We start from the raw sequence: 12,825 nt of genomic DNA on the forward strand, positions 1-12,825 counted from the left end.
ATCCTCTCTCTCTTTTTTTCCAACTGTCACTTTCACTATCTATGATTACCGACTTGTTCAAACCCCTTTTAACTCTCCTTTTTAAATTGTTTCTTAACCAATCACTTACAATTGACCCACCTTAATTTTTATCATTTGTTAAAAACTTTGATTTATGAGTTATCAATTTTCGAAAATTATTTTCTTTTTTTTTCTTGCCACTTTTGGCTTGTGATCAAAGGAACATGTGGCTTGTCAACGTATCTATGCTTAACAAAAATTTAAGAAATTATGTAAAGAAGTGAAAGTAGATCATATCATATTTTAATGTAACTTGTTCTGATGAAACATATGTATAATAGACTCGTGAAATATTATTGCCTGAAGAAAAAGGAAAATAATGATAACAATGAGTGATAGTACAGTTTAATCATTGTATAGAAGGTTTTCAAATCAAGAACTACGTAGGGTTTTATTTTCTTTTAGTTGGGGGTAATTGTTGAGAATGCTAAAATTATAAAACAGTTTCATTAACAAAACCATATTCTTTCAATTTCTGTTTTTGTAATGTTATATCTCAAGTAATGTTTATCTTTTATCATCTCTAATAATGTTTTTGCTGTAAAGCAAAAATACAAAATTGTCAAAACTCAAAACTTGTATGAATATATAATAATTTACAAAATTCCACAAATAATTAGTTCAATTTATCACAAATCTAGGTATCGGAGGGAAAAAAAACAATGAAATTTAGCTGATGGTGGTCCATATAGACTAAAATTCGTTGTTGAGTAGATCATTACAACTTTAGTTATCATGTCATTGGAACAATGATGTGCCATGTGATGTGAGTCATATATGATATGAACATAGAACGAGCTATAGGTTTCATTTAGCTTTTAAATAAATAATGCATTTGAGTTCCTCAACAAAGTAAAGGATCCTTTTGAGTTGTTATATAGTCCCACCACTCTTTTTACATTTTTAAAAAGCAAAATCAAATCCATTTCTATTTATTTTCCTCCATAAATTTACGATTTTACTTTGTTATCATCAATCGGTTAAATTAAATTATCATATGGCATATCAGGGGAAGACATCATCATATAAACTTTCTCAAAATATTGGTTAATTCATAGTGTATCTAACTTAATTTGAAAATGATCATAAAGTTTGAAAATGTATATATTCTCATGAAGTTATATATTATACAAATCAATCATCTTTATAAATATCTTTAAGAATCTCAACATAATATTTTTTTTATATCAAAGCTAAGCTGATTTCTTTTCCAAATTAAAGGATGAAAAGGTTGCAAGCAAAATAAAATAAAATGAAAACTCACTACCAATAATGAGACTATAAAGGATTATCTGTACCTAAGATTACATGATCTGTTTCTTAGATCACTACATGCCATTTATAAATAATATGTTCGTTCTTCTAAAATTAAAAAGCACAGATTCGTCATTACATTTCAAAGAATGTGGACATTCTCTTTCTAATTTATTTTTTAAAGAAGACTATGGACATTCTCCACAACCAGTTCATCACCCTGTGAGACTGACCAATTAATCAAACTTATGATATCATCTCTAATGGATTACAGAAATTGAAATTATTTGGATCGGTCAGGAGCTTAAGAGCACTACACTAGTGATATCGACTATCTGTCTAAATAAATTGATTTAGAATTTGTTGGATTAAAACTCTGCTTTATGTGTATATAATCATCAACCACTACCTCTACAAACTGAGTTAAATAACGAAACGCGAATTCAAAACGAAAACGCAAAAACTTGGTCATTACAGAAGGCACAATCCTTAATGGCTAAACCGTAGTTCAAAGGCCATGAAGAGGTTCATCAATGGTCAAACCAAAAACCTTAAACCGCTAAACAAAACAAACCATAATTCAATGGCCATACGAACAAAATGTTATTAGAGGCCTACACAGAAACTGATTACCATAAACTACTTTACTTACTGCAGAAAAGCGACATGACAGTGAGGAGTATCGATCTTCAGATGTTTTTTTCTTCTAGCAGTGGAGAAGAAGGCCAAGATAGTTGAAAGTAAGGCACGACTTTGCAGAAATCCCAAACAAATGAAGATTTTCGTCCTTGGTACTGAACTTCTTCAACCTTTAGAGTCTGTGTATCACATAAGAAGATCTGTGAGTCACATCTAATGAAAACCGAGTCTGATTTCTGATTGAGGAACGCGAGCAGCTGCGTTTCTTTAGTCCGAGTGTTGAATCTTTTAGATTCCACCGGGTTCATCCTCCACATCACCTTGAAACTCATCTTAAACTGAATGGTCCACTGAAGCACATTGCTTACCTTTTCCAGCTTCCATATCTCCATTACAGACTTATTGCTCCATCCATATTGCAGAAACCCATCAGCAGATTCGCCCAGAACGTGTTCATCATAGTCGTAAGTTTTCGGGAGCTTCATCACATTGATCCGCTTCTCCTCATCGTTTGAGTCATAGATGGCAACTTTACCTCCAGTGACATGCCAATAAACCACACCTTGGATTACTCTCCCAGGATTCCACGGACTGAGAGATATGGGCTCAGGGCAAGTAAGCTCAGAGTAACTCCATGTGGTGTTTATAGAGGAGTAAGTCTCTACCCTCACCTTTGTACTCTGAACCGAATAGGAAACACACTCAGCGCGAATCACCTTGTAGCTAAAACCTTTAAGAGGACAATCCTCAGTGATCAAGGACATACAAAGCTCATCGAAATGGACTCTGGGGCGTGGAATCTGATGATGCTTCCGTGTTTTGGGATCCCACAAGTAATAAGCTTTTGGATGGCGGCCACAGAGAAGGACGCCGTTAGATGAATCGATGTAATATCCAAGCTTCTGCAGAATACCAGAGGATTCGATTTCATCACCTAAAGTGCTCGTTGAGAGCAAAGGTAGAGAGGATTCAGAGCGAGGACGACGAACTCCTTCAATCTTTTTACCAAGGTACATTGTGTTGCAGACGAAGAAGCCGATTAGATGAAAGGTCGGCTTCCATTTGGTAAGGTAAGTGTGACGAAAGAAAGGGCTGGATATAATCTGAAGCCACCTCTTTGACACCAGAATCAGCTTATAGGTAGTTTCAGGTGGTAACAGAAGAAGAATCTCACACATAGCATCATCGCTGTTTAGAACCTCATGAACACTCGACATCATTCCAAGATTGGTCTTTGCCCTACCAGAAACAGACATCGCAGAAAACTGTTTCTTCGATCATCAGTAAGAGAAAACCAACGAACCCAAACAAAAACACAGATCAAAAGAAACATCCACGATTCATAAGGTGCAGAGAAACTCAAATCAATTTCAAGAGCTCCAGAGAAAACAAGCTCAAAAAAACTTGTGGGTCTCTACAAGCTACAATATTTCTATGAAAATAATCTTTACTAACCCACTAAGAACTCAATAATATGCAAATCTAGAAAGAGATGCTAATAATCCGCACGAAATTTTGCAAAAGAATCGCAATTTGGGTTAACCCACGGTGTACATGAACAAAAGGCAGAGAGAACTAGGCGGAAATTTTCGGAAACCCTAAGCCCAAAATTACATTTGAAGATCAAAAAAGGAGTCGGAAGCAAGCTTCGACGATTACATAGAAATAAAGACTTCGCCTTTTAAAAAAAAATTATGGAAAAATCGGAATGTACATGACGTAATAGTGAGAGAGAACGAGAGAGACACCTTACGAAGACGAACGATGAACAACAAAGGAAGATGCAATATTTCCTCGCGACTCGTGCAGACATCAAGTATAAAGCGACCCGGATCCGGATTGGGACTCAGACCCGTTCTCTAAACCGGATTTATTCGGCTTCAGACAGGAATTAAATACGTCGTAGATTGGGTTTGGGTTCAATTAGTTCGGTTTGATGACAAATCCCGAATTCTCTTCTTCTTTTTTGTCTATATTTTTTTAGTAGAAATTGATTTTATGTTCCGTTTCGGGCTAGCTTAATTTGGAGCAAATCATGCTAAAACATAATTGAGCTACAAAATCTGGTTGGGTTTAGGTTAGCTTTGTTTTATTTGCAGTAACATTAATTTGTATACTGTACTTAGTAATTATAAAAACAAAAAATAGGCAAAACAAGACCGACGTAGGGCAAATAATAGAGTCAATAAAACACAGAGCAAATATCAGCACTGAAACAGAGGTTTTATTTTTCTTTGTAATTCAAAAGAGTTATACTTTGAAAACTTTATTAGTTGATTTACTCAAAAGAATCAAGTAATATTACATAATTGTAAGAATACAAATTATCAAAACTAGAAAGAGCCTAGAAAAGACACTCTTCCTTCGTTAAGCTCTAGCTAAGACACTTGATCTGTGAAAGAATGATGTTGTTCAAGAACTTAGACATGAATCGATAAGCCTTCTGTGTCAAGTGCACTCCGTCCCAACTTATGAACTTGTCCGGATTCTGACACACCGGCACTCCCGCTGCTCCGCACTGTCTCTTTCCGTCGTAGTTGTAAGCTCCTCCGATCCCACAGCAAGATTTCAAGGCTACACTCTTGTCGAATCCCGCAGATTTGCTGCTTCGTAGAACGGACTGAAACGCCTTGTAGTAATCTCCGTAGACTATAACCACATCCGGAAACTCTTTCTTTAAAGAAGCTATAGCCTCTTGGAGTTGGTTGTTGTGATCCATTGCGAACTCGTTGAGATGCTTCAAGCAACCTTTGTCGTCGTATGCTTTTGGATCCTTCACGGGAAAAGACGTCAAGTAAATCGGAAAACATCCAACCGGAAAGTTTCCCGGGATGACCACGTTAACCGCACCGGCTCGGATCACGTCTCTAGCCGCGGCTGCGATGGCTCCAACCACGTGAGGGATGTAGCTTCTGATTTCTTCCATGGATTTTCCTTGGAAGAAACCGTAGTTGTAGTCGTTGCCTCCGATCTCACCGACCATGAAAAGAGATTGCTTCAAGCAATCCGAAGAAGAAGAGCCGTGACACGTGGAACGTAGATGAGACTTGAACCAAGCGAGCTGAGTGGAGAGAGGGGTGTTTGTTGCCGGAACGTGGAGGTTCCTCGCGGCGAAGAAGGAGCTGTTGAGTGCTGTGCTTCCGGCGACGGCGAAGTTAACGCCGTTCTTGAAAGAAGAAGGGTTTGTGTTGCCCTTGAGGAGGTAAGGGTTTAGGAGTGGGAGACGAAGCCTGCGTGCCAAGTAATCGATCATGGGCTGACCGTTGGAGCAACGACCCGTGGCTCGGTGGAAGTATGTTTGACCGTATGGGAAACTGGCGGCGTGGGATCTGGCTCCGACGGGACCGTTGCGGATTAGGTTTCCGGTGTCGGCTATGGAGTCTCCGAATTGGTAGATGGAGTTGATGGGACATGGATCCGTCGTGGCGTGAGCAAGGGACACGAAGAGTAGAAGAACAAGAACAAGAAGAAGCGATAAGGCTTTGGTAGTTGTCGACATTGTTTGACAAAAGGATGAGAGTTTTGGTGTTTGTGTGTCTTGTATTTATACACTACCGATCGAGAGAGGTATAGGTTTGTGTTTCCTTTTTGGAATATATGATAGAGTTTCCTTTTTCTTTTGTTGGGTCTAGTCAGTTTTCCTTTTCCTAATCTTATAGTCGGTATTTTTTTTTCAAATATAGAAAAGCAGATAGAATTCATTGTATGAAACAAAACAACAAATGATCGAATGAGATTTAAAAAATCTTTTAAAATACAACTTTTTATTATGTTTTATCTCGTTTTCCTTTTCTGACTAATGAGAGTTAATTAACATGAGAAGATTTGACCGATTCAATTTTCTCATGTTAAACTGAAATTAATTAATGCAGGGGAGAGAGATCGCGCAATTTAATAAATAATTAATACGTTTTTTTTGCCGTCAAATAATTAATAAGTAATATTCCATTCGTTATAATATAAGTAAGAATTTATTATTAGAAGCAACTAGAATCAAGCAAAACGAGGCAACGCATCCAAAATTAGTTTCAGAAAAGGAAACTTTTTTTTTCCTCGCAACGAAAAGGAAATAACATTTTTTTTTAAAAACACCTGAAAATTCAAAATAAGGAAGAAAAAGGAAATTTATCGAGGAGCCACCGTTTGTTCTTGATGTACTAATCGGGTTGGAATCATTGACCCTTGTTATAAAATCTCTGTTTCGCTGCCGAGAGCTCAGAAGAAACACACACACCTTTTCTCGGACTCTCTCTCTGAAATTCTCCGAATTTTTCTCTCTCTCTCCTTTCTCGTCGTCGAAATTTAGGGCTTTTATTCAGAATCTCGTCCTGATTTAGAAGGGTTCTCGTTGTCCTCTTCTGGGTTTATTGTTTCAAAATTCAATCTTTGTCGGGCTCATAATGAGTAATTGGAGAAGACAAAAACCCAGAAATAACAACAATTATAATCATCATCATCAACGAGACACGACGATGACGCAATCATCAAAGCCGCCTCTTGGTATGTTCTGTTCTGTTTTCTCTCTCTGTTTTTTTACCGTCATCTTTAATTTCTCGGATTGAGTTCTTCGATTTCGTACCCTTGAGTTTCTCTCCGAAATCGACTTGCTTAGTGTGTTTTTTCTCATCAACGAAACTGGTGTTCCTCGGATTTCTGATTAGGGTTTGTGTTTGTACTTCAATGTCGGTTTCTAAGCTCTTCTTGTACTTAAGCTAGTGAAATTAGAGAATTCATTATACTAATTGATTTCATCTTTGTTAAGTTTGTGAGGTTTTTTTTGTCTTAATCTTAATTTCTAAGTCCTAATTCATGAATGTGAACAACATACATATGCATGCACAGTGGATCAAACTCTGAATTAACGTGGTTAGAGACAAAAATCAGTCAAATTGATTTGGTTCTTAATCCTCGGATCCTAGACAAGATCATTGTTTGTACCTTTTTCTTGACCTGTAAGTTTTTCTGTACTTGGATTTTGGCCTGACAAACAGAGTTTCTAACTCTCTCAGATTATTATGTTTCTGCAGCTAACTACAAACTGTCTGTTCCGGCTTGGGAGAAGGAATTCTGTGCTGTGGTTGGTTCAGTTCCATGGCGGAGAGTCTTAGAGGCGAAGCGGTTTATGCATCTTTACGATGGAGTGGCACAATGGGACGACTCAGCGGGCGAAGAGGCGTTCAAGAACGCTAAATCCCGGTACTGGGCAGAGATAAATGGAGCTCCTTGTGACTTATCTTTGCCTGATCCTGATGTCTACATTGATGATGTTGATTGGGAATCCGAGGTTGACGCCGAGCTGATTCTTGACCTTGAACGTGGTCCAAACCCGATAGCAGGAGAAGAAGAAGAGCATGTCGTGATTCTTGATGCTTTGTTCTTATCTGAACAGTATAGCGGACTCGGTTGGGGAACTGGATGGGGAGACGCTGAAGGGATTAACGAGGAGAATGTTAATACTGGTAAACCAGAGAACTCATGGGGTGATCAGAATTGTAATGGATGGGTTGAGGATTCTTGGGAGATAAAAGAGAGAACCGGATCTTGGTCTCATAAGAACAACAGCTTTAAAACCGAATCTTGGGATCATAAGAACAGCAAGAGCAACAACAGCTTTAACCGCAAGAACAGTGAGAGTTGGAACTGTAAGGATCAAGGAAGAGAGAACAGAGAGTGGAGAAAGAGAGGAGACTTGCCACGTGGTGGAGTTCAAGTGAAGGATTGTGGATGGAGGAATGGGAGAGGGAGAAGCAGAGGTGGGTTTCAGAAACATTCGAATGGTTGGGGTTGGACTGAATCCTTCTGAACCAGACAGAGAGTCTCTGTTGCTAAATATTTTTTTGGGAGGAAAGAGCAGTAATTTTTGGGCTAACTATATAGTGTTAGTGTTAGTGTTAGTGTGCTAGTGTGTGTGTGAGCAGATTGATGTCTCAAAGTTTTTTGTTTTCCTCTAAACGTTTCTGAGGATCCTCTGTCACCTTAAATGATGCAGATATATAAGTATATAAAAGTTTTTTGGATATTTCAAATATGAAAATGAAAATTTACAACTTATCAATAATTGGTGTAATTGACATACATACATAAACGCTTGGAGAGTGATGGTCGGGAAAATGTATGAATTTCTTTCAAATTCTATGGTTCGACAATTTCATTGTTCGTCATCTAACTTCGCCGACAGAAAGAGGCTCCTGGAGATACATTTCAGGTTATCTTGAGGCAAGTGTCCTGAAACACAATCAGATCAAAAACTTTTCTCTACTAAGAATCTTAATCCAAAATCTGCCTCCTTTTAGAGAGAGAGAGAGATCAAAAAAATAAAAAATAAGGTTAATTTATGGATTAACCATAATAATTTGTGAACTTAAACACAATATGACGGATCCACGAAAAAATCACTCTGTAAAACACAAATAAAGAGTAAAAATAGAAGGACTTTTGGAAACATATACCTAGATACGCACGTATGTTTATGTATGTGAAACATGAAGAACATACTTAGGTGAATTATGTGAAGATGTTGCCCACCATTAGAGCGAAGAAGATAACTAAAAAGACAATATATTTTTTCTTTGTTTCTCTCTTTCCCCATATAGAAAACCATTTATTTTTGTTTTCTGAGATTAGAGAGTGTAAGTCTATGATGTGGAGATATATATATATATATATATAAATAAATAGGGGTACATATTCGATATTCGCAGCCTGAAGAGACAGTAGTGTATTAAAAAGTATTTTTTTTGTTAACCAATTGGTAGGTATAAAACATGTTATTTACTCAAGGGAAATCGCTTCTTATATTAATGGAAATTCCTCGGTCTCTCTTAGTTTATTAAATAGCAGTTTTCTATAATTTATTAACAGAATAATAATCCAAAATTTGTAAAATTATCACTAATTTGTGTAGAGTTTGCTTACAATTAATCGTTTATCACATAAATATATAAATGTGTTGTCCATCACGCTTCCTTTTAAAAAAGTTGCAGTAACGTTCAAATTACACATATCGTAAAAAAATGAAACGAAAACTTTTGAGAACCAGTTGTAGGTTTTCAAAAATTCTTGTAAGCTTCTTAAACTTTTGTAGGTTAAAAGAGACTGCCACAAGTTTTCTGAATAACAACACATCACAAATAATAACAGATGATGACTAGTGACTAGTGCATGCATCAATGGTATTTTTTGTCTTGAATTATTCATGAAGCTATTCCGTTAATGGATATTTAGAAAGTGATATCTCAGCATATTGAAATACTTTATTTCTTTAACCATTATAATACTCAAATAGTTCATTTTGTAAGTGCTCAAAATTTTAATTATGTATTGGGTAATTAAAAATATTTTATCTTATTTTGAAGTTAACCAATACCCTTATAGCTTAGTGTGTTTTAGTTATATATCTTTATGATCTTTCATGCTTTAAGCATATATATATTATCTTCATGATTTAAATTTGGGTGGTAAAATCCTTTAATTAATTGGCTATCTATAATAATTGATCAATAAGTGAACGTAGATACTCTCTAACCCTCCTTTTTCACCAACTTATTTACATACTCTGCCAACTAACATTAAAATCAAAAACAAGAAAATTCCCAAATTAGTAAATCAAATGCGACGAAAAAATTAATATTGTATAGTGATCGCCAATAAAAGGGCCATCAAATAATATCCAAGTAGCTGAGTGCTAAGGCTATGATTAACCACTTTGAATGAAATTATAATTTTTTTATATTTATATGAAAAAAGGAAATGCAAGATTTATTTAGAAAAGTTAGAAACAAGACATTCGATTGATATATGAGCTAAAAAAAAGCAATTGTGGATTGTCTTCAACTTGAGCCACTTATTGAATGATAATTCCACTTTCTTTCTCTCGTTGGTTTTAATCCGTCCCACTTATATCACCGGCTAATGGTCTCAACGTAATTGTCATTTGTCACATTATGATAATTGTAGTATGTAAAATTGTTATTGATATATAAATGGTACTATGGTAGTTTCCATAATTCGTCCCAGTTATATCCATTTTGTTCTCGGAAAGAAAAAAAAATCGGCAGTTTCCAAATATACGATATTAATATGATAATGACAATAGTCATTAGTGTGGTTGTACATCTTGCCCTTAATTTTCAGAAGACCCCGATGGTAAATTTCTAAACTTATAGAGAATATTGCTTTTAATTCTTGACAAGATAAAGCCTTTCTAATATATAGCAACTAACACCAGAGAGTTCTCTACCTTGAAATAATTCCGCTTTGCCATCATCATAATTCATACACAACAATTGATCACACATTGACGAAGAACAAAAACTATTAAAGCAAGCATTGTAGCCGTGGAGGCAAAGATTTCACTCTTTAGGCCAGCCAAGACCAGGTCTTTGAACCTTCGGTTGCGGTTCTTCGTAGTCGCGTGCAGAGCGGATTGATTCCTCAAAGTCAGTCGAATCACTTGCCACGGGAAGGAAGCTTCCAATGTCGTCCTTAGCACCAAACCCTCCAGCTCGTATCACATCTTCTGCTGAAATGGAAGCTTCCATGTTCACTTCGCCATGAGGCTGCTCTCTACCGTCTTTACTCATGTCAATCTGATGAGTAACACCTTCACTTTGCCTCTCTTCAGTCTTGGATCCTCCCGGAGATATTACCCTCGGCTCTTTTACTTTACCTGCACGGAATCTTCCGAATGATTAGAGAGTCTCTCTTGTCTGCTTTCTACCTCTAAATATCTGATCATAACCGGAATTGACTAGTCATGAACTAGTAACTTTTCAATTATCTCAAACAAATCTATGCTGTGTAAATGTACAATCCAGAGTAATCTATATTGACTAGCCTAAGACAGAGTTTAATGTACATACAATGCAATGTCATGTTATCTTAAATCAAGAGAGCTGATGAGATACTAACATGTAAGAAAAAGATTTTATGTGTCATCAGAAATCGCAACAAGTCTTTATTCCTCCAGCTAGGCATTACATTATTTACAACAAACACTTCATACGCAGGGCAATGGATTAAAAGAAGTAATTGAAATGTGGAGTTTTACCATTAGAGACATGTGACTCAATTTGATCCATGTGATTTGACTCTCCGAAACTCTGGGAACTGTCACGAAAAATCAAGTACGAGTTTAGAATAAGGAAGCTATATACAATACAGACCACCGTCAAAATCAGGAAGAATCTACTAAGAAACCCTAATCTAAGTAAATCGCGATTGAATCAACAGAATTTGTAAAGATAAACATAAATCAAGCTGGGTATGAATCGAGAGTGTAAAGATCACTTGCCCTTCGAGACAATAGAGAAGAGGAACAATAGGTTATTTTGTTTCTGTTTTTTTCTTCTTCTGTATTTTTTGGTAAAGTTAATTTTTTTTAATGAAGAAGACACTCTGCGTGATGTGGCGTCTCCGTAGCAGTTACATTACACGTGTCCTCTGTACGAGCGTTTAGTCTTGATGACGTAGTCTCAACTTTCCGAAACTCAAAACGGATAATCTTCTTATCAAATTAATTCAAAATCCAACATGCTAGAAATTAGTAGGAAGTATTTTTTTTTTTTTTGTCGTCTATTAATTTTATTATAAGATGCCCAAAACGAGCAGTTACAACAATATTCGAGGTATATAATAAAAGTAGGAAGTATATAATAAATCGAGCTTAATGAATACAACCGTCGTCGTTGCATTTAAAAACTAAACCCTAATTATTTACAAGAAATAAATCGAGCTTAATGCTACTCCTCTGTTTCATGAAGGCAATTCATAGGTTTATTGAATTTTTTTTTCTTTTGGTAAAAATAGTTTATTGAATTTAATTACAGTACATAGAAAAGGAGGGAATACCATTAAACAACTTCTAGGTTACAACCAGAAAAGAAAAAAAAACTTTCTAGGTTACTTGCAAAGAGAGTAGTACTTGTTTCTTAAACCGATCGATCAATGGAGATTATTCCAAGAAAAACCGCTGAAGATATCTCAAAAAACCATCAACTAACAGATTTCCATAGCCGTCGGAGTCAACGATCGCAAATCCAATCTTGTCAAAAACACCACCTTTAAAACTAGGCTTGACGTCGCCAAGTAGCTTGCGGTTATCTTTGTCCTCGAGTTTGTCGGTGAACCACCCGTAGTTTCTGTCTAAGGATCTCGTAGTTGTATCATCCGTTATCGTCAAGAACTTCTCCCAGTTTTTGTACACGACTTGCCATGTCATCCTCACGCTCTTCTCACCGGCACTGATCCCGGAACTGCTCACGTCGACTTCGATCTTGAACTTGTTGTTTGGACCAAACTCGAGGTCTTTCCCTTTTTTGAGAACCGATGCTTTCTTTGTTTCCGTTGACACGTGGACAATGAAACTGAGATCCGACAGGAAGATCTTGATTTCAGCGGGCAGTTGATTCTTGCGGCGGCGTTTCACGTCCGATTCAACGGTGGAGACGAGGTGTTTGTAGGAGATGACTGGCGTGTTTTCCAAGGCAAACTCGTAGGGAGAAGATGGTTGTGCAGACCGTGCGGTTATGAGAGACTTCCATAGATTCTCCGACGAGAAACACTTTAGCCACGTGGTTGAGACGCAGGAGGCGATGGCGAGAGTCTCGGGCTCCATGTAAAGGCCAAGAAGGCTTAGTGCCTCCCAAGACAGAGTGTGCTCGTCCTCGTCGTGTTCTTCTTCATGCATAGCCATAAGTACAGCTTTTTCTTGAGTGATTTCATCATCATCGTTGCATTTGCGTTTCAGGTGGTTTTGTTTCACGGCGGTGGAAAATGACAAAACACGTGCAACAGCAATGGAGGCAGAGGGAGACATGTGGACATTTTCTGATATTTGTCTATTTCAGTTGTATAATTTTTGAGGTGAGCTCT

The 12,825-nt window shown here is 36.9% G+C and overlaps 5 protein-coding genes across 5 annotated transcripts; 1 reads left to right on the plus strand and 4 right to left on the minus strand.

The window, feature by feature from the left end:
• Positions 1-1,785: 1,785 nt before the first annotated feature.
• Positions 1,786-3,729, minus strand: LOC18016789 (F-box protein At5g03970). Its single transcript, XM_006398793.2, has 2 exons — positions 3,702-3,729; positions 1,786-3,218 (listed from the first exon to the last, which is right to left on the minus strand). The coding sequence occupies exon 2, from the start codon at positions 3,207-3,209 to the stop codon at positions 2,004-2,006; it is 1,206 nt and encodes a 401-aa protein (XP_006398856.1). The 5' UTR covers positions 3,210-3,218; positions 3,702-3,729; the 3' UTR covers positions 1,786-2,003.
• A 598-nt stretch (positions 3,730-4,327) lies between these two features.
• LOC18016790 (GDSL esterase/lipase At5g03980) lies at positions 4,328-5,452 on the minus strand. The gene has a single exon (XM_024156196.1). It carries the CDS (start codon positions 5,450-5,452, stop codon positions 4,328-4,330), a length of 1,125 nt encoding a protein of 374 aa, XP_024011964.1.
• Positions 5,453-6,100: 648 nt separating this feature from the next.
• LOC18016791 lies at positions 6,101-7,969 on the plus strand. Its single transcript, XM_006398795.2, has 2 exons — positions 6,101-6,453; positions 6,981-7,969. Exons 1-2 carry the CDS (start codon positions 6,354-6,356, stop codon positions 7,754-7,756), a joined length of 876 nt encoding a protein of 291 aa, XP_006398858.1. The 5' UTR covers positions 6,101-6,353; the 3' UTR covers positions 7,757-7,969.
• A 2,220-nt stretch (positions 7,970-10,189) lies between these two features.
• Positions 10,190-11,306, minus strand: LOC18016792. Its single transcript, XM_006398796.2, has 3 exons — positions 11,246-11,306; positions 11,003-11,061; positions 10,190-10,621 (listed from the first exon to the last, which is right to left on the minus strand). Exons 2-3 carry the CDS (start codon positions 11,031-11,033, stop codon positions 10,305-10,307), a joined length of 348 nt encoding a protein of 115 aa, XP_006398859.1. The 5' UTR covers positions 11,034-11,061; positions 11,246-11,306; the 3' UTR covers positions 10,190-10,304.
• A 439-nt stretch (positions 11,307-11,745) lies between these two features.
• On the minus strand, positions 11,746-12,769 carry LOC18016793 (probable F-box protein At5g04010). The gene has a single exon (XM_006398797.2). The coding sequence runs from the start codon at positions 12,767-12,769 to the stop codon at positions 11,906-11,908; it is 864 nt and encodes a 287-aa protein (XP_006398860.1). The 3' UTR covers positions 11,746-11,905.
• Positions 12,770-12,825: the final 56 nt, after the last annotated feature.

The sequence above is a fragment of the Eutrema salsugineum genome, unplaced genomic scaffold (genome assembly GCF_000478725.1).
Source record: "Eutrema salsugineum unplaced genomic scaffold, Eutsalg1_0 scaffold_2, whole genome shotgun sequence".
In the NCBI taxonomy this organism is placed as follows: Eukaryota; Viridiplantae; Streptophyta; class Magnoliopsida; order Brassicales; family Brassicaceae; genus Eutrema; species Eutrema salsugineum.